This window comes from Ammospiza caudacuta, chromosome 20 (genome assembly GCF_027887145.1).
Source record: "Ammospiza caudacuta isolate bAmmCau1 chromosome 20, bAmmCau1.pri, whole genome shotgun sequence".
Classification (NCBI taxonomy): Eukaryota; Metazoa; Chordata; class Aves; order Passeriformes; family Passerellidae; genus Ammospiza; species Ammospiza caudacuta.
The window spans coordinates 12,212,460-12,233,626 of record NC_080612.1 but is presented as its reverse complement, the minus strand read 5'-3'; the positions used below and the strand labels follow the sequence as shown (position 1 = coordinate 12,233,626).

The window sequence follows — 21,167 nt, the reverse complement described above, 5'->3', positions numbered from 1 at the left end:
CAGCAGGGCAAGCCAGCACTTGGCTGTGCTCAGGCAAGTGTCCCTTCTCTCTAGGTGGCAGATGTCTGCTCAAAGGCCTCAGGCCACCTCTCTGATGTATTATTCACACAGAGAAAGCACCAAGGACTGCTTACTAATGGGAATTCATTACCTCCCAAGCTCCCCCAGGCAGGCACCACATCCTTCTTTTGTTTGAAGGGCTGCACATATGACTAAACGCAGTCACAGACCCCATACAAACACCTTCAGTTAATATCCAGATCCAGCTCTGCAGTCAAGCCCTGTCACCTTTCCCAGTGCATGACTGGACAGATCGTGATGTGGTTTTGTTCTTCTTTTTTTTAAGATCTGCGTTATTTAAACACACCATTACCTAGAAAAAAAACCAGTCATTTTCATCAGTTAATAAGAGAAGAAAAGCAATAAGCATAATGGGGATGGAAAAAGAAAAAACTGAGGTTAATGCAGCTAAATCAACGGGACTGGCTCATCCCCTAGGGCTGAGCCAGCCCAGCTTCCTCAGCTCCTCTTGCAGAGGCTCTCTGCTCCTCTTCTCTGCACCTGGAATTGCAGGCTCTGCAGCAAAGATCCTCAACAAATCTATCAGGACAGAGCAGTAAAATAATACCCAGAAACGGCAAATTTTCTCCTTGGGTTCAAAAGGAAAAAAGCATTTCTGGTCTGGTCTAGATACAGTTTTAGAACATATTTGGAGGGCAAAGATTATTCAATGACATGGAAGGAAAGGAAAACCAAGTACCTCCGATTGTCTTTGAAGTGAAGGACTGTAACCAATTAGTAACTGAAGATGGGAAGAAACAGCACATGCCAAGTACCCAAAGTATACCAAAAAAGCTACAAAGCATCAAGAAAACAAAAAGAAGGTGGGGATTTTTTTGTTTTCATTCATAGAAGAGCCTCAATGTCTTAGAGGATTTGAGTTCAGATTCAGGAACAGGAAAGGACCTGCCACAAACCCACCCACAGCTGCACAGCTCAGGTGCATCCCCCAGGAACAGCAGTGGAATCCCCCAGCTCCCTCCTCTTCCTCACATCCCAAGGGACACATGCAATGCCATCCTCAAGCAAGGCTTACAAGAAGCCCCAAGCACAACATTAAATACCATTCTGCAGCTCAAATCAGAACTGGCCTTTTCAGTTCAGCCACAAAGGGATTCTGCACATTTTAATTAATGGGTTTAATTACTGGTAGCAGGTTTATTATTCAGGCCAAAAAAAGCTTTCCATGCAGTTCATCTCTTCCTTAATTTGAACTGAAATCTCATTGAAAAGCCAAATTCTGCACGTTTAATAGTGCCCAAGTTACTATTTTTACTCACATTTACTACTAAGCTTTCCCAAAACCATAGTAAGTATATTCCCTCTGCCAAGGTGGCATGCTGGATTTATTTAAATAACATATATTTTGATTGTGACACACACTAACTCTCCATAACCCACCTGAATTCTATGGTGATTAGTTTATAGCATGGGGAATTCAGGATTATTTAATTTAATATACTCAAAGTACTATTCTAAGAGAGCAAACTACTAAGACTCATTTCAAAGTAGATATTGGAAATGTAGAGATCATCTGGGTAAACATGTCTGAGGCATTCATGAATAAACCCTGTTTGCAGTATGAAGCTGACTTAAACAAGTTTTTTAATTGCTTCAAGCAGCGTGTTACTGTCAGACTAAAGGTGGTCAGCCACACAGAAAAGGCTCAGCAAACTGCAGGCAGCTTTTGGACAAACACTGTAGGCATAATGTGCTGCACTGGAAACCCTGTAAATACACTTGAGGTGAGTGCAGAAACAGAGATGCTTGCTTTGCCTTCCCCTTCCCCTCAGAACCGCAGAAGGGGGCAAGGGCTGGTGCAGCTGCAGGGCAGGAGCAGCTGGGGGCAGAGAGAGAGATGCTCAGGGCAGGCTGGGCAGAGGAGCTGGGGGCAGAGAGAGATGCTCAGGGCAGGCTGGGCAGAGAGAGGAGCTCAGGGCAGGCTGGGCAGAGGAGCTGGGGGCACAGAGAGAGATGCTCAGGGCAGGCTGGGCAGAGGAGCTGGGGGCAGAGAGAGGAGCTCAGGGCAGGCTGGGCAGAGGAGCTGGGGGCAGAGAGAGGAGCTCAGGGCAGGCTGGGCAGAGGAGCTGGGGGCAGAGAGAGGAGCTCAGGGCAGGCTGGGCAGAGGAGCTGGGGGCAGAGAGAGGAGCTCAGGGCAGGCTGGGCAGAGGAGCTGGGGGCAGAGAGAGGAGCTCAGGGCAGGCTGGGCAGAGGAGCTGGGGGCAGAGAGAGATGCTCAGGGCAGGCTGGGCAGAGAGAGGAGCTCAGGGCAGGCTGGGCAGAGGAGCTGGGGGCACAGAGAGAGATGCTCAGGGCAGGCTGGGCAGAGGAGCTGGGGGCAGAGAGAGGAGCTCAGGGCAGGCTGGGCAGAGGAGCTGGGGGCAGAGAGAGGAGCTCAGGGCAGGCTGGGCAGAGGAGCTGGGGGCACAGAGAGAGATGCTCAGGGCAGGCTGGGCAGAGGAGAGGAGCTGGGGGCACAGAGAGAGATGCTCAGGGCAGGCTGGGCAGAGGAGAGGAGCTGGGGGCACAGAGAGAGATGCTCAGGGCAGGCTGGGCAGAGGAGAGGAGCTGGGGGCACAGAGAGAGATGCTCAGGGCAGGCTGGGCAGAGGAGAGGAGCTGGGGGCAGAGAGAGGAGCTCAGGGCAGGCCGGGCAGGAGCAGCTGCCCTGGCCCTGGTGCAGGGCTGGCTCCACCAGCCCCACGTCAGTGCAGCTGCTGTTCCCAAGGAAACGTCTCCCAGAGCCCGGCTGCAATCGGCCACAGCCAGCTCCCAGCAGAAGCTGCTCCTTGGCACAGCCAGCTCCCAGCAGAAGCTGCTCCAAACACCCTCAGCGCTGCACTGTGCCCTGGGGCTGGCTCCACAGCAAACCTAGCCCAAAGGAATTCAGAAGTCTGTCCCACAGTGGACATATCAGCCACAGGCCAATGGGGCTGCTGTGGCTCTGAACCACAGCCAGATCTCCTGGAAACAGAGGGGTGGCAGAGCCCTGGGATGTAACCTAGGTTGGTTATGCACCAGGTTGGGAACAAATACAGAATCTCCTGCACTCACTGCTTCTCCACAAGGATGGAAACATCGGCAGTGCTCTCCTCCTCCCAGAGCACCCAGGCAGGGAGCACAGACTGGAGCAGAGTCCTCGTGGTTGCAATCCCTCCTGCTGGATGGATGAGCACAGCTGACCTGCTCAGAGGCACCATTCCTCCAGGCCAGCAAGGGTGGCACAGAGCTGGAGCATCTCCCAGGACAAGGGGCACATGACATTGAACTGGCACCTTGCACCTTCAGCCATCTAGGACCTAGGGCAGCTACTGATGCAGAGAGACCCTGAAATCAGCCATCAGGTATTTAAGAGGCTCTTGCTAAACTCAGCCTAGCAGGAGAGTAAAATGATTCACAAGAATTCTATATTTATAACGAAGATTCACCAAAAATGACTCATGTACTGAACCAATCTAATTTTAAATAGAAGGGAAAAACCTCTTGAAGAGTCACACGAAACTGGAATGGGGGAGAGAAGAGAACTGTACACACAGGAGAAAACCAGCCAGGAGCTGTTAGCCAAATCTGCTGGAAGGGATTTCTCCATTCAATCAGCCAAAGTAAAAACAGAACATTCAGCTTCACCTTCTTCTGGTTTGGCTCTGATCAAAGCAGCAGCAGGCTGGAGTCCTGCTTCAGGACAGGTAGGATTGCTGGGCAATAATGAGGCAGCTCAGTGCAGAGTCATTAGTCCTTCAGACCATGAAGAATTTAGAACACAAAACCAACTGGAATCACAGTAGGAGGACGAGAGAAGTATGAAGACTTTAAAGTATTCCTAATTTTGGCCAAGCAGAGTCTAACAGAAACAGCTGCCACCCTATCACCTGTAACACCAACAATGCAGCACAGCTTTTCAGGACAGAATTTGACAGAATTTCAGGAACAGAGAGCAGGCAGACCACACTGGGAGCTCCCTGGAACACAGAGCCAGCCTCCAGCAAACCCACCTGTCATCTTGGCTGGGTACTTGGATAATGACATTTTAGTAAGTTACATTACAACTTGTAATGTAAACACACATAGCAAATACAGAGGTGAAATGGGCCTGAACACCATGATTTCTAGTATCTAAATCCCTCCATTTACCTCTGACAGCAGAGAAAATAAATGTCTAGAGGAAAAGCAAGGTTAGGTAGCATTAGCTCTTTGTGTGACATTTACCACATAAGGCGATGATGTGACTGCTGTCTTCGTGTACAAATTTCCGGGTGACAGCTTCTTCCATGATCTGCTTTACCTAAAATGAATAGAGAGAAATGATTGCACGATCCCAACAAAATCAGCACGGCACTTGGGAGTTTCAGTTTCAACCACTGCTTGCCCCTTCCCCCTCACCAACAGACAAACAACTCCCTCACATCACATTTTGCAGGGAGGAATGGATCTAAGGAGGGAAGCACAAACAAACCTCAGGGGCCTATAACAGCACGAGGAAACCTCTGGCAGAACAAGGACAGGCTGTTTGGGGTGTGCCCCCATCGAAGGCAGATTTCAGTGTGCCCACAGCACCCAACAGAGAACTTCTCCAGCACAACTTTTGAAGAGCTGTGAAAGACTTTTTATATGATTCATCCTTGGCCTTCACAGTCTCTTCTGCTCATGAAACCAGATTGTGTAGCTATGTCCCATTTCCACTTGTGCCATTCTGCTCTTTTTCAAGCACAAAGCGTCACTGAGCGACATGGGCACACATTCCCAGAGAGTTTTAGGGCCTCCTCCCTACCTGGGAAACAGGGAGCATGCCACAGCAATTACAAATGATGCCTTCGAAGCTCTGCTGCACCAGACAGTATACAAAATTATTACAGTACCTACAGAGAAGGCAGTGCCTTCAGTTATCACTTCAAGACACGATTCAGCAATTGTAGCAAATAAAATTACACTTATCACACTTTTTAATGATTTAAAACAAAGTTCCTTTCCAGTTTCAGGGGTCAAGATGCATCAAGCTCCAGAGGGAAATAATTGCAAATTACTGACTTTCAAAAATTAAAGAAGAAACAGACAATTCTTACAATGAGGCTCTTGGCAAGAGGCTGTAGTCACCCTCCATTCATCTGCCAGTGATTTCTCCCCAATGGCTTCCTCAGCCTGACACCACATGAAACCTTACTGGCTTCCAGCTCATCACCAACTCATTTAACAGACACTCATTTCCTCCTGGCCGTGGAGAGCTTGCTCTCTTCTGTGTACAAATTAACCATAATTTTTGACTTCTCTCATTTGTGAGCTACAATTACAGGGTTATGACACCCTGACTAAACATATGGCAATTCACTTTTAATACATGAAAGTAAGTGCTACCACGGCAGAAGACTCGACCAAACACTCTCTTCTTCCAGCATTTAGAGCTAACTGGGTACCACTTCATGGCACTGACAGGTCCCAGGGTTTTGGGCTTTTCCCCTTGGTGCTGGACCAGGAGAGCTGCAGTGCTCCATTGAGAGCTGGGCTCTGCAGCTGCCTGTGGAGGTGCCTTCTCTGCTTTGAAGGGCTTCCTCCTCCAGCAAGACCATCTGTGAGACCAATTCTGGATGCTGTAATTAAACACCCCCTCCCCCAGAACTCCTCCTGGGGCCTCTGTGCCCACTCGTACACCCCCAGCCCGGCTGGCAGCAGGCTGCAGCTCTGGCACTTGCTGCACGAGCCTCTCAACACATGGCATTTGCCTCGCTCCAAGTTCTGGATCAAATGGATCCTCCAGAATCTGTGCTCCTTATCAAACAGGAGCCCTCTGAGTCGCACAGAAAACACTGGAGGGGAAAAAGGAAACGTGTAAGAGGCTTTCAAAGTAGACGTGTTTTATAGCTGAGGATTTCAAAACAAGTCGTTTTCACTCTATAAAACCTGGCTCACTGCTCACACCTGAGGCCTGACAATATAAACTTTGAGCCAGGCAATTTGTTTCTTTCCTGTGGCTTTTCTGACATGGCTGTTAGAACTCAGGACCTCACAGTGAGGCAGCTGGAGGTGGAGGAGTAGGAGCGTATCAAGGGAGAAGCAGAGGTGTGAGGAGGCCTCGTGAATGGGTCTCACATCTGGATTATCCTGTGTGCTCAACAATCCCTTTGGCACAGTTTCATTCACCCAAGGAAAGGGCTGGTGTACTACTGGCAAAAAGCAACTGAGCGCCCCTGGGCTGAAGGCAGACAGACTCTGCCCTGGTGCAGCACAGTCACAGCAGCCTGAGCACACACAGCTCAAGGGCACAGACAGGACTTCAGCACTGCACACCATGAAATCAGTCTCAGCATCCCAGAGGACATTAACTGCCATTCACATCCTAACAACGGGGAGGAAGAAGAGTAGTTTCAATGAGCAAAAGCTCAAGTGCTCAGCAGCCAATTCATTGCGACACACATTTCCCAGGCACACCCCAATCAGCTCAGTATGTTATTGAGATCCCCATCAGCTAAAATTTTAAGTGTACAAAAACTGAGAAAGAAAAGTGTTTCAGATTTAATAATCGATGCTACTTTTCTAGAGCAGCACCATCCAGTGTCTCTGAGGAGACTTTAATCCCCAGAGCTAAGGACACAGAGTAGGCTCTCTGTGTGTTCCCCACTGCCACCAGATGCCAAGCAAGCTCCCTGCATTTTCTGGAGAGTGACTGAATGTTATTAGAAAACATTTTTAAGGCATAGATATGAGAAGATTATGAGAAGATTCAAAAGCAGGAATGCAATGTTCTTCAATCCCACGTCATCCCTCACTGCCACGTAATTCATGGATGCTCCAGGCAAGGAGCTAAAGCAAGTGTTTCTGATCAAATGGAACACAAGCTTTTTTTTTTCTTGTTTCCTTAATTCCCTTGCAATATTGCACAGCTCTTCATAGGGAATTCTGCTGCTTTGTCCCTGTTCTCAGGAGGCACTTGACAATGGAGCTTTTTGAGCACAAGCCCCCACACACACCCACTGGCAGCTACCAGCAGACCTGACCAAACTGCAAATTAATCTCTTTACCAGAAGCATCCCCACGTGCCCCCAGAGGGAAAGGATGTGCAAGGGATGCAGGGCTGCTCCCAGAGCCTGGAGAGGAGCCTGTGCAGGGGGAGGGAGCGCTGGGGCCGGCTGTGACACCGGCTCAGGTCCAGCCCTGGAAACACCATCCTCTCTCTGTGCCTCCCCTGCAGAACACAGGAGCCACTTGCCCTCACCAGGCTCTCCTCTGGACCTGCCTGGTGGCACACAGAGGCACTCGTGTCACTCAGTGTCACTGTCCCTGAACCAGCTGCAGCCCTGGGGACACCTGCTCGCCCTGGAACAGGTGCCAGGCTCTGGGGACACACATCTGCCCCCCCGAGAGCAGGGACAACAAAGCTCTGCCCAGCCAGGTAAAGATCTCAGTGCTGAGGAAGGTCCTGGTGGCAGTGTTGTACAGGTAAAGCAAAGCAAACTCCCCAGAGAGAAGTTGCTTGGCATTTGAAGGATCTTCAAATGGATCACTGCTCTGACTTTATCCCACATCCTACAAGGGCTAAAACTTTCAGAAGCAGTCAAACACTGAACCCATACTATAATACATGGTATATTATACATTTATTAAGTTTCACTCAAAAAATACACAAGAGAAATGCCTCTACGTTTAATTTTTTAAAATTTTATTTAAGGAAACTTAAAAAATGGTAAAGAAGAATGCTCATAACACACCACAATAACCAGGAACACAGTTAAAGCCTACAGCATTTTTTCCTTAAAGGAAAAAACCTAATATCCACCATCCATATCTTCTTCAGCTTGGGCAGCTTCTGCTCACCTCCTTTATCGACAGCTCCTACTGCACTGACTCCTCACTCCTGATGAAAGACTGGCAGTGTAATAAAAGCTGTTCAATAACTATTGCACTTCTGCTCAGAAGCCCTTACATTTCAGCTGCAAGTTGAGCAATTGAGCCTCTGAAGTGCTCTGAAATCATTCAGGGTAGAACTGCTAAGGTTATTGTTATCCTGTTTGTTTCACAGCTAGAAAGTACTGTTTAAATCCAGAAATGGCAAAACCCTCCCTTTCAGGAGGCAAAAGGAAATGGCCAGAGAAAAAAGCCTGTTTTATGAGTCTGCTTGTCACAACAGATTTTCCTGCAGAGAGAGATAAATGCTTGAAACGTGAACTTCCAAGCGGCCTCAGCATGAATCCCAGCAGTTACATTTTCGAAACACATTACATGTCTTCCTTTCTGTGAGAGCCAACAAAACACATTCCCTACCAATGGGAAAGTCCATCTGAGGAAAAGCAAACAGCATCAAATTTCCCAAAGGAAAAATGCAGAAGTTTTAGCTGAGAGACTGAGGCAAAATAAACTAAACACTTTGGACCAAATTACTTTGGAGATAACTGTTCTATACTTTGCAAAGACAGCTGAATTTTACCAGGCTTGGTGGAACAGCCCACAGAAACAATCCATTCCCTATGAACTCCTTTGGCTATTGAGATTATGGGAAAATCACTCAGCAGGAAATAAGAGTCTGGGTTTAAAGGACAAAGGAAGGGGACCAGGGCTCTGAGAACAGACATGGACATGGAGTCAGGTTTTCCCAGCAAGCAGGCAGAAGTGGCTGTATGAAGTCACACATGATAAAAAAAATGAGGTTGAAAATTCTATTGGAGAAAGTTACATACAATCCTTAAGGGCAGCATTATCTGGTGGGCAGTTACCCGTGGCTCCTGTTCAATTCCTGCCTCTTTGTCAATTGATTATTGAAGACAAATAAAATCTCCATCTCAGGGTCTCCAACTGTGACCTGAGCCATTTTCTGACTGTGAGCACAGACAGGGGCCACAGGTCTGTGAAGACACACGTGAGGGGTGTTACCTCAACCTGCTTTTAATCAACAAAGGCTCTCATGGCTATTTAGACTGGAAAGCTCTGGCCAACGCTAAAAAGCCAAGCCACTCTAAGTGCTCTAAAAGAGCCTTGGTGAAGACTTGGGAGAAGGAAAAAACAAACCAGAGACAAAACAAAAATGCAGATGACACAGAAGGTACAAATAACACTTTCAAGCATTATTCAAGTAATTTAAAAACCAGAGTCCAATTAAAAACATTTTAGAGACTTTAAAAACAAATTAGCCTCAGATTTTTTAATTACACACCACTACTTCTCCTCAGCTTGAGCTGGCTTGGGTTATGAAAATCCATTTCACTTTTCATCTCATGCATTAGCACAAGATTGCAATGTTCACACTTGGAAAACATTTATCAGATTTATTTATATATTTAAGCATCACTCAGGAGAGCAAGCGCATCCACTTCTAAATAAAACCTTGCACTGCCTCAGCTCAGAGGTTCTGGTTCAAGCAGAAATTTCTAATCAAAGTGGCACGTTTGAGGCAGCATTCAGCAGGTACCACCTGCCCAGAGCCAGCTGCTGGCTGGGTCATCCTGGGACACAGTCCTTGTGTCTGTCCCTGCTCTGCCCTTTCTATACTCCCTACAACACCTGATGTGTTCTGAGTCCAGCATTAACGAGTACCAGGACATGGCAGCCAGGCTCAGGAACCTTGGCCACAGCAACAACTTTACATCTGAACTTGGACGGCTCCTGCTGCTTCCCCAGCAGTGAGCTGAGGAGGGGAAGGAGTAGGAGGGCAGGTACCTGTTAGAAAAACTTGTTACTGCTGTGGGGGATAAGCATTAAACCCCGCTTCACTGCCGTGTAATAACCGGCAGCTACACGCAGCTCACCACAGCCAGTGCCACAAACCCACAAAACCCGGTATGGGTGCAAGGGGAGAGGCGGCCGCAGGGAGCCCCAGCAGGAACGCGCTGCAGAGGCGCCCACGGCCCTTGGGCACCACCGGCACCTCCTCCCGCCCCGGCAGGAGCCCTGCTCTGCGGCAGGAGCTGCTCCAGCGCGATGCCATCCGTCCGTCCTGCCGAGCCCCGGGCAGCACGGAGCAGTGCCGAGCACCGCCCCGCAGCCGGGGAGCGCCGTGCGAGGAGAAGCGGCACCGGCCCGGCCGCGAGTGGGACCGAACACCTCCGCTCAGGTGCGGGGCTGGGCTCCTCATGTACACACGGCTCTGGCTGCCCCAGCCCGGCAATGTCACACAGGTGTGTACAGAACAACCACCCAAATTAACCCTTCCCAGGGCACGGGTGCTCTGGCACCTGGGAGTCAGCTCGGCTCATCCACGGGCACCTCAGATTACCTTTCTTACCTCCGATTTCCCTCCCTTCTCCGGTAAAGTTCCCAGTTAAGGAAAAAGTCATAGAAAACGAGTGCTGCGGGAAACACAAACGCCGGGAGCGGGAGCCGATGCCAGCCTCCTGCCGCGCACAAGTCCCGCGGGCGGCATCCCGGCTCCAGGTGCGCCCGGGGGAAAGAGCGCCGAGGTTCCCCGGAGCCGCACGGCCCGCACCCCGCCAGCCCCGCCGGGGCACAGCCGCGTCCTCGGCGCCCCCCGGGCGGGCGCGCACGGCCGAGCCCGCTCCCCGCCGAGGCACCGGCACCGGGGGCGGCACCGGGACCGGCCCCGGCCCCCGCCCGGGCCGCAGGGCGTTCCCCACGCGATGCGACCCGCGGCCCCCCGGGGCCGGACCCCGGAGCGCGGGGCTCTGCCCGCCGCACAGCCCGGGGCCTCCCCCGCCGCCGCCCTCACCTCCTTCTTCACGTTCCACAGCAGCTTGTCCTTCACGGCGTCCGCCGAGCAGCTCATGTTGGCGGGCCCGGGGCGCTCACAGCTCCCGACCCGGGCCCGCCGCCATCTTCACCGCGGCGTGACGTCAGCGGGCGGGGCGGGGGCGCAGCCCGGCCGCGGGGGGGCGCTGTGCGCGGGGAGAGAGCGGAGCCGGGGGGGACGGGGGGGGACGGGGGGGACAGAGGGGACAGGGGGGGACAGAGGGGGACAGGGGGGGGACAGCGGGGACAGGGGGGGACAGCGGGGACGGGGGGGGGACGGGGGGGGACAGCGGGGACAGGGGGGGACAGAGGGGACAGGGGGGACAGCGGGGACAGGGGGGGACAGCGGGGACAGGGGGGGACAGCGGGGACAGGGGGGGACAGCGGGGGGACAGCGGGGACGGGGGGGGACAGGGGGGACAGGGGGGGGGACAGCGGGGACAGGGGGGGACAGCGGGGACAGGGGGGGACAGCGGGGACAGGGGGGGGGGACAGCGGGGGGACAGAGGGACACGGGGCAGGCGGGACACGGATCCCCGCTCCGCTGCCGGCCCCGGTCCGGGAGCACCAACCCCAAATCCTCGGTGGGGATCGCAACGCAAACACGGAACTAAAGTTCCACAGACCCACACTACCAATAAAAAGTAATGATGCTGGAGAAAAATCACAGAAGACAAAATATAACACTTTATTAAAAATTAGTGTTCTGTTTCGTTTTAATGCACTGGTGAAACACTTTAATCAACAGATAATTGATTAATTACTGCATTATCTAGGTACTTTTTCTGTAAAACTGACCCTTAAAAGTTAGACATGAAAATAAAACAAAGACTGAATCTCTAAGAAAATAACTTGATCACAGAATGTCAATTTAAACAAGATCAGCAATCATATTTGTTATCCTCTGTATATAAAATACCATAGAAATCCGAAAGAATCCTTTACCCTCAATAAACAAATTAAACCTCACCCTGTGAGGTAGGGGAGGGTGTTACTCGTTCCATGGGAGGAGGAGAAGTGACACACATGCAGAAAACAGAGCCTGTCCCCTGGGAGGGCAGGGCTGGAACAGGACTCTGTCCCACAGCACGGGGGAAGGTGGCTGCGAGGTGAATGCCAAGGATTGTCACAGAACACAACCTCAGTGTGTAGGCAGGGGCTGCTGGGCAGACCCATCCAGTTCAGGGCTATCCCCAGTATTGCCTGGAGAGAATTCTGTCCGAAAATGAAAAACCTTGAGAAGAACAAAATCAAACCAAGCCCACAGAAAGCAACGCCCATTCAAACGCAGCTCTCGGTGACAGCATGGTTCCCCCAACACCCTCCCTGTCCATCACTTATTTTCTGTTTTAACCAACAAGTGCAAAAGACCAAAGTCACTGGAGTGGAACATTGCAGCAGGATAAATGTCTCCTGCTCAAAAACCAGAATGTCAGGGTGAAGGTTAAGCAGTGCCCCTGTCTGGGCACTGAGCAGCAGCCGGAGCTGAGCCCTGCAGAGCTCTCCCCTGTGCCCCTGCTGCCCCTTTACCCCGAGCCAGGGCTCCCTCTCTCCCTCCCTGCAGAGGGCCCGAGGGGCTGGCAGGGCACGGGCACTGCGTTTGGGAAACACCCCAGAGCCCTGGGGCACAGGGCTGGGCACGGCTGGCACCCGCTCACTCCCTCATTCAGGGCACTGCCTGCATGCACAGGGCTTGGACTCAATTTAGGAGTGAAGAGACAGTGAGTCCTGTAAGAATGACAGCTGATGTAGTTACAATTCACACCCTACAAGTGGGGCAAAAAGGCTCTTTTTTCTCCCAAAGGCTGCTCCAAATTCCTGTTAATGCACCCACTGGTGATGGTCTGGGCAGAAGCCAGTACAAGTCTCAACTTGCAGACAAACACATACAATTAGAAACCTGTACTGTCTTAATCTGTGCTTAATTTGAGCAGAGATCCTTGGAGAGCTCACTGCAAACCCACCAATGATGCCTTTAGACTGCGTCACCCTGCTCCCTGCTGCTGCTTCTGCACTACACTGGCTGTAATCTTATGTTCTAGAATGTCTAGAACATTCCTGCCACAATAATTAATAGCCCTCAATCACGTAAAGACTGATTAAGGTGAGAATACAAAGCATGTGTTACATCTCAGCTCCAGTACTCGAAATGAGCAGAACCTGGTGGGACAGAGACTGGAGCAGGGAATGATTTGGGGCAAGGCAGATTCAATGACACCCCGTGCTGGAGCAGCTCCAGACAAGCAGGACTCAGGAGAGCCTACAGTGAAATGGAAATGATATCTGCACGTATTTCAAACCTGAGCACAACTGCTGACAGTTCTTACTGATATTCCACATTCCACAAACACCTAGAAGATCCTTCACACTTGGTAAAAGATTCTCACAACCCAGATGGTTCTTAAAACTGTTTGCTTCCCAGGTTAATTAATCTAAATTCAAATCAGAAATTAATACTACTTGTTGGCTGTGGGAAATAGGGAAAGGAAAACTAAACCAAAACATGGGCTTTCCTCTGCTTCTTACAGTGTAACAATTCACAAGTTGGGTCCATTTTGTTAATGAATCTGTGAGTACAGAAAGCCTCTGGAGTAGCACAGGGATCTGACATTCTTGTTCACACACTCCTTCCCACACCTGTCCTCCCCAGAAAAAATAAAAGCAAATATGACATTTTTCTGCTTATAACTTCATTTAAACACAGTTTTGCAAGGCTGTCAGCATCACTTACTTACTCTGTTAACATTCACTATGATAGTAACAAGAAAAAATAATGTAAATCATTTGCCAAGAAACAGAAGTGCCACATGTTTTTTTAAGTGGCATCAGCCTTTGTTACAAGACAGAAAAAGCACAAGATAATAACTTGAAGCTATTAAATGCAGCACAAAGACCCCATCACTGCAGCCTCTGCTGGTGGCTTCTAATTAAATAGCATCAGTGGAAGGAAAAAATTTTTAAAATCCACATTACACTCTAGCAAAATTAGAGAGAAATATCACAAAAATCTTTGTTGAAACTAAACCTCAACAGCTGTATTTTCCCTGGCACAACAGAATAACCAGCTGGAAAACAAAAAATTACAGAAAGAAGTATAAAAGAGATTGCTGGGATTATTAGAAATTTCAAGAGGCCTTTCACAAGAAGGCAGGTGCATCCCTGTGCAATGCTGCTTCCTGAATGTGAGGAGAATTAAGTGAATCCTGCCAGGTGTAGAGGCAAGAAAATCCTAAGGCTGTTAGTGTTTTCTTACCAACCCACAATATTTTAATTTTCAAAAACCTAAATGAGTGCAAATAATTTTTTGCTCCCTCCCCTGCTTCCATTACTCCCAAAACATCTAGATCTCAATTCTCCTTCGGAACTCCCTGCAATAATTTGGGATCATTTTGTTGTCAGGGTTTTGCAGTAATTTTCTTTAAATCTTACAGGTGGATTTGGCACTGGTCAAAGCAGTTCAGGACTGACCATTGTGGAATCTGGAGCTTTGTGACCAGGAATGATATGGGAACACAAAGGCAGCTGTGGAATATATCCAAAGTATCCCTGGCTCCAGTGGGCAGCCAGCAGGAATTACCATGACAGTGGCAAAACTGCTACCTACAGCTCAAACATACAAGCAAATGTTTAAAAGTACAACAGTGGCTTTTCATACTGAACTTGAAACTGTTTCCAGAAAATTTCCAGAAATTTCCAAATTTTCAGAGCAGACTTGACCCCCACCTCCTGAAGTGCCCTGTAAATCAGCACCCAGCCAAGCACTCAGAATAAAAGTGATTATTTCAGTTTAAAATCCAGTATAAGCCAACTCTCTGCTATGCCCAAAGCCTCTCACAGTTCCATGCTAGAACAATATTTTCACAGCTGTTTTTCTTCTTCAACTTCTACCCTCTAGAAGGGATTCAGGACACAGAACTTGAACTCACATGTTCTAGCCTTAGAAAACACTGTTTAGCCTGTACTTCTCCAGCCACTGCAATTTCTTCCCTGCTGCTTGAGAAATTTAACATCAAATAGCACTTTTAGGCCACAGGAGGAATGTAAAAGCAATTCCCCAGATTGCCCTTGTTTATATAAACAGGATTTCACAGTGACAAGCTTCAACCAGGGCAACAGTGCCACAATCTGCTCAGGTTTGCTTACTTCAGGTTTCTTCCCTCACCATACCCATTTCCCCCTCTCCCAGGACAAGTCACTACCTACACATTTACATCTTCAGAGACTTCCACTTTTCACATGGAGAGGCTGATGACTTGATTCTCACCACTTTGGAAGGGCTTGCCTAGGAATCAATGAGTTTTAAAGACACCATCCTGGAACACAAACCTTTGCAGGTGTTCTGGGGACAGGGGTGGGAGAGCATAGGTGCAGCTGACTGGCCAGCCAAACGTTTCTGCAGGAGGTCATCCCATGTAGGGTCTGCCAAGAGCAGCCACATTCAAGTTCTCTCTTCAGCATCTTGATTTAATAACTGCAAGTTCCATTGTACAAGGCCCTGGAAGGGGAGCTGTCTGGAAAGAGCTTTTCAAACCGCCCAAACCAGGCGGTTTGAACTTTTCAAACCAGGAAGAGCAGTGCTGCTCACGGCAAGGGGGAAACTGGCAAATCGTTAGCTAGGAAAGAGCACCCACAAACCGAGAACCAGCATTCCACATCCCCCTCCCAGCAGGAGGAGAGGCCAGCCTGCAGGTATGGCACAAGGTGCACAACTCACACCTCAGTTCTGCAAGGCCTTGGCCTTCAGTGCTGCTCTGTGCACACAAATCCCCGCTGCCTTTCCAGGGGCTGAGGCGCCCCGTGAAGACGGCTGTCCAGGGATCCCCCTCCTGCCCAGGGACAGGAGGGGAGCTGCAGCTGCCGCAGGCCCAGCCCAGCTAGTGGCCGAGCTGGCGGTCGTCGTAGGTGCTGTACCTCTTGACGTGGATGCGGCGCACGCGCTCGCGCAGCTCCAGCCCCTCCTCATCCTCGCTGTGCGAGGCCTGGCTGCGGCTGCGGCTCGTGGCCTCCAGCAGGGAGTTGTCTGGGACTCGGGGTGTCTCGTACAGCAGGACATTCAGGGTCTCCTCATAGATCCGTGCCTCAGGGAACTCAACCTGCAAAACACAGCACGTGTCCTGTTCCTCAGCCATGCAGGGTAACAACTGCAACACACACCCACACGTGAGCCACAAACCCACACATCATAAAGAGTAAAAAATTTGTGATGGAGGGTTACTCCCACCAGGTCACCTCCCTCACCTTATCTTTTAGATTGCTCTAGAAGGGAATACAGTCTCTCTAATTCTTAACATTGGACCCTGGTAACCTCAGCTGCACCACTGCAAATTCAAAGTTAACTCCTGAAGTGAGAGAAGCTCTGCAGACTCCTGAAGCTAATCAGGACCGTTTGTAACCCACAGCACGGGCAGGTGAAGCTCCATTACCTTGGTTTGCTTCTTCTCGGTGGCGTAGACGATGGAGGTGCAGCACACCTCGGCCAGCTTGCGGCCCTGCCCGTAGAAGGACCAGCAGCAGATCTCGTCCCCGATCACGTCCTTGATGAACAGCACTCTGCCGTTGAACCGCAGGGACAGCTTGTCAAACAGCTCGATGTTCTTCAGCAAGTTGTCATCAGAGTTACTGAAACACAGCAACAAAAGCAGGAACAGGGCTTTTCAAGCAGCCATCTCTGCCTGTTCCGCCAGCTTTCAGCACTGATCCAACTGCAGAATACAAATAAGTAGTGACTCACTGCCGCATGCTGCCAAGAAAAGAGGGGTAATAGCCCATTTCAGATACAAATACACTGCTCTGACCCCACGAGCAAACACACCAGCCTTTAGAGGTCAACTTACACAATTAATAAGGACAGCACAATGTCCCAAACCATTACATGAACTATCCATGCTCGAGATGATCAAACCCCACTTCACTGAAGTTCTCTGGCTTGATGACAGCAGAAGTCCAGAGTCAATGTGTCCTGGAAGGCCATGTGCTCTGCATGCTGCACAGCACAGACACACTGCCAGAATGAATACATTATTTTTTTAAAAAAAAGTTTTATTGTCAGACATGCAATGTAAGGCCCTACTTACTTTTCAAACCAAGATAGTTGTCAAAACCCAAAACAAACCAAAAGAAGTGAAGTTAGATCATTCATCATCATCTTCCACTCCCACAGTCAAAAAGCAACTTTTCCACTAAAGTGAGGGGAAAAAAGAAGGGACATACCTGGTGTAGGAGTATTTATTGTTGCTTCTATTATACAGCAGTTTAACAACAGGCTGTTGGGAGTGAGAGAAAAGAAGAAAAGGTAAGTTCTGTGTTTCAATACATTTAGAATAAATCCACAGTTGAAAAGAGCAGTTACTTTCATTGATGACTCTATCAGTCTCTCCTCTTCTTTTGGAGAGGTGATAATAGGGATGCTGCAGACAGGTTCATACAAGTCTTTCTTGTCCTGTTTTAATGAAAGAAGAAAGAGAGGAAATAAGAAAGGAATGCTAAAGCTGATGTTACTGCTGCTGCCTCCTTCAGCCCCTCCAGCCATGTTTCCAAAGGCTGTGATGCACAGGAAAAGAGCTGGGTTGCTACAGCAACCACCCAGCTTACCTTGATCTGCAACCCAGAATCACAGCACAGATTTCCCATCCCCGGAAGGCAGCAGTAATTGAAATATTGGGGTGCAGGTGGATGTCCTCAGCTATAGCCAGGACAAGGTCCAGTCATACTTGGTTTAAGTAGGTTTAATATTACATCCTTTCTTGAAGAAAAGGATAGAAGGAGTCTGCAGTAGTTTTAATCAACTCAAACCACTGCACAGACGAGCATCAGCCACTGTGGACTGAGCACGTGGCAGAACAGGATGTCACCAACACGAGCCAGCCCTCAGGGACACAGAGCACAACCCAAGTGTGGGCAGGACAGGCCGTGTCCCCAGATCCCTCACCACCTGTTTACTAACTCATATTTTAAAAATGCCTTGCACATCTCAGACTTGGTGCCATTTCTAAGGCCATGAGATAATCTCTCAAGTTGTCTTAAGTAAATTTTATAAGCAAAACACCCATGAAACACTTCATAGGATACTTCTGTTCTTACCTGCAGAGCTGCCTGGCACATGTCCACTAAGCCCTGGATGAGATAGTATTTGGCTTCTGCCATCAAGGCTTTGATCTCCTGCCTGTGTTTTGGAAGTGCAATCGTGTCATCTCTGAGATAGTTTAAAATTGTTCCAAAGTGCTTCCCACAACGGTCTATAAGGATCCAGCCTGAAAAAGAGCCAACACATTTCAGTCACCTCAACACAAGAGGCAAGGAAAAGCTCCCTGGAGAGGTTAAACAACACTGAGGTTTCCTGACACTGCTCAGGACGCTTCTCCCATTTCACCCAGTGGAAGTACCTACTGCCTTTGAGCAAACTGAAGCTGCTTCCAGAACAGAACCTGACAGTGGAGCCCCTTGAATACTGCCCAGATGTTCCCACTGCTTTCCAGCACCCCAAAAGCACAGCCCCAAGCTAAAAACACTCAGCTTCCAGCACAATGCACTGAGATTGCTGCAGGAACCCAACTGCAGGGCTACACTGTGATGCTGGGCAGTCAGAAACCTCTGAGAGCCAAGGAAGGACTAGAAGAGAGAATTCACTATTGAGTGCAACAAGTAGATATGGATAATTTCTATGGCCTAATAAGGAGCATTTGGCAATTCTCCAAACACATCTGCTGCTGCTGTTTGGAGTTAAAAAGATAGAGAAATGTTCTGAAGATGCTAAAAGGCAGATCGGCCCAGAAAACCCAGTGTGGGGGAAAAGCTGTTCTAGTCCCCAAAGAGGAGCAAAGAATAGGACAGACAGATCAGGAGGAAGCACAGAAGGGATGAAGCAGAGGAAACAGTAGCAAATGGACAAATTCTTGCAATTTTACAAAATCCCTGAAGTCACATTCCCTAAGGAAACAGGATGTCTGATTGCTGCCAAACAATAGCAGTGTAGGATGCACGCACACACAAGGCTTAGTACGGTGCCAAACCCTTTCCCATAACGTGGAAGGCAGGAAAAAAGTGTTATTTTGGAATCTAGACAGAGAAAAGAACCTAGGAAAGTAAGCTAAACCCCTGCTGGACTCTCCAGCTGGAGTTATCAGAACATGACTCTCATTTTCCATCCAGGCTGAGGCTCTTACACAAAATTGTGTGTTCTGCCCTTTATAACGTATCAGGGATTTAAAATATCCTGTGTCCAGCTGGAGGTGACACACTGCCTGACTGATCCCTAAATGCTGCCATGGCACCATGAGGCACAACTGAAACATGCTGCTCAGGAAAAGGGAAAAAAAAAAGATTTTTCAACAAAGCAAGGCAGGCTATTCTGAGCCTCAAAGCTGAAAACCGTACGTCCCTCCTTACGTGCATGGTTTGAATGATGCCACTGCTTGATGTGACAGAAATGACAACCCACAGACCGTCTGTTCAGTCTTTACACCAACACCAAGCTGCTCACCAGCACGAGGGCAGGAAAGAGGACCAGTCCTTCCCCAGTTCTTTTGAGTAACAAAACCAGGTATTTCTATAAAGCCAAAGGATTGCTAGCACCAACAGGACTTGGCTGCCTAATGCTCCCAGTTATTTTTGGCATATATCATTCTCTACATCCTTAACGGAGTAAAACCACCACCAAACTCCTGCTGTTTTACAAAACTGTTAGCAATGGAAGCCACACCCTTACCTTCCTTGTCGGTGAGCACCTCCATCCTGCCGCTGAACATGGCCTTGAGCATGGTGTCGTGCCTGGTGAGCACCTGCACCGTGGTGTAGTACAGGGAGCCCCCGACGTTGAGCCGCACGTACTTGTTGCCCAGGCTGCCGCCCTTGAGCGCGCCGGCCTTGGGCTTGTGTCCGGCGGCCGGGCACAGGGCGCTGCCCAGGCACGTGTCCCCCGACATGGCCTTCTGCAGGTAGATGACCACCCTGCAGCGCGTGGGCCGGGCCGGCCCCGCCGTGGTGCCGCCCTCACGCCTCAGCCCGCCAGGACGGCGGGGCAGGGGCCGGCATCACCCAGGGCTCAGCACGGCGAAGGGCCAGCACGGCGTGGGGTCAGTGGTCACCACAACGAGGGGTCAGCAGTTACCACGGCGAGGGCTCAGCACACGGAGCGTGGTCAGCACGGAGCCCCACGGCTACTCCACACACAGACGAGGATGTCACTCTGCGGAAGAGACACTTCCTAAGGACACAACTACGCACATCCTGACAAAACACGATTCAGCCATTTTTCAGACAATTGATGCCGCCTGTGCTGTGTCACACTTCTGAGGCACGTGAAACTCTCCCGACTTCCTGTTGTTGTATCTCCAGCCAACACTGCAAACACCACACGGCAGGAGGGCCCCGCTCACACGCTGCTGGAATTCAGCTCCCCCTCGGCCTCCCAACAGAGCCCAACACTCTCTGAGCCCAGCTGAAATGCCCTGAAGAGCCTCCTGCCCCTGCTTCAGCTGGGGTGTGTGTGCATCCCCCTGAGCGGGGCTTGTTGATGTTGGTTTGACTTTGAACTGGAGACACAAATGTCTCTTCAAATGCCTCAACACTGAAAAGATGGATCACAAGGTTCTATTTTCTGGTAACTCCTTTCATTCAAAACTCTCCTGCGTCCATCCTGGAGCCCCGACCAGTGAACGTAGCTCTAATTTGAAAAGAAAATTAACACAACTCCCCACCACGTACACCACTGTTTGTCACTGATGTCCTGCCTTGCTTTAAACCCTCAAAATCCCCTTTTTAGAACAGTGGCGTGTTTATAATAGCAGCCAGACCGAACCCTTGAGGAGACAGGAATCCAGCCTGTCCGACCGAGCTCCTCAGAAGGGTAAGCGGTCAGTTCCGTCACCCCAGGCAGTTTCTCACTGCTCTGACCAAGAACGAAGCTAAACACGAGCAAAGAAGCTAAACCCCCTGCCCCGCCAGCACAACTCCTGCAGGTGGCCACGGAGGAGCTGTGAGGCCTCTGTAAACAGCCAGAGATCTCTAATTACCCCTTTTGACACGACCAAAAGCTCCCCACATCCCTTCCCGTCCCTTCCTACCCCGCGTGGGAGGCAGGACGGGCTGCGGAACAATGGCCCCGCAACGGGACCCGCCCCGGCCCAGCACAGCCGGAAAGGAGGGACCCGAACGGCCCGGGGGGAGCCGGGGGAACCCGAGGGTACCGGTGCAGAACGGGAGCCGGCCCCGCGCGGGTCACACCAAGCGGCCCGCGGGCCCTGCCCGGCCCTGCCGCGGGCGCGCTCCGCCCGAGCCCCCCGGGACAGGCTCCGTCCGTCCCGGCCGCGGGGGAAGCGAACAGAGGCGGCCCGGCCCGGCCCCGCTCACGGCCCCGCGCACCGCCCGGCCTCTCTCACTCACCCGCCGCCGCCGCCGCCCCTCAGCCCCGGCCCGCCCCGGGAGCCGCCGGCCCGGAAGAGTTTC

General features: G+C 50.4%; 2 protein-coding genes across 8 annotated transcripts in view; both read right to left on the bottom strand.

The window, feature by feature from the left end:
• The window catches only part of SGSM2 (small G protein signaling modulator 2), a 36,759-nt gene extending 25,984 nt beyond the window's left edge, over positions 1 to 10,775 (bottom strand). For all 7 annotated transcript variants that reach the window (XR_009275543.1, XR_009275542.1, XM_058817665.1 and 4 more), the window contains exons 1-2: positions 10,705 to 10,775; positions 4,266 to 4,341 (exon numbers count right to left, since the gene is read on the bottom strand). Coding sequence is in view for 5 of the 7 variants with exons in the window: in XM_058817665.1 (XP_058673648.1) it covers positions 4,266 to 4,341; positions 10,705 to 10,761 (133 nt within the window). In the remaining 2 variants the exon portion in view is untranslated. The remainder of the gene's footprint in view (positions 1 to 4,265; positions 4,342 to 10,704) is intronic.
• Positions 10,776 to 11,388: 613 nt separating this feature from the next.
• TNFAIP1 (TNF alpha induced protein 1) lies at positions 11,389 to 21,167 on the bottom strand. Its single transcript, XM_058817747.1, has 7 exons — positions 21,105 to 21,167; positions 19,429 to 19,908; positions 17,805 to 17,974; positions 17,074 to 17,163; positions 16,935 to 16,987; positions 16,148 to 16,343; positions 11,389 to 15,817 (listed from the first exon to the last, which is right to left on the bottom strand). The coding sequence occupies exons 2-7, from the start codon at positions 19,643 to 19,645 to the stop codon at positions 15,599 to 15,601; spliced, it is 945 nt and encodes a 314-aa protein (XP_058673730.1). The 5' UTR covers positions 19,646 to 19,908; positions 21,105 to 21,167; the 3' UTR covers positions 11,389 to 15,598.

What these genes read in the sequence shown, in the direction of transcription:
- TNFAIP1 (XM_058817747.1), bottom strand. Translation starts at nt 19,645, where the DNA reads ATGTCGGGGGACACGTGCCTGGGCAGCGCCCTGTGCCCGGCCGCCGGA. An exon ending in TGTGCCAGGCAGCTCTGCAG is followed by an intron (nt 17,164 to 17,804) that starts GTAAGAACAGAA and finishes TCATTAAAACAG; the next exon opens with GACAAGAAAGACTTGTATGA. An exon ending in CCGAGAAGAAGCAAACCAAG is followed by an intron (nt 15,818 to 16,147) that starts GTAATGGAGCTT and finishes TGTGTTTTGCAG; the next exon opens with GTTGAGTTCCCTGAGGCACG.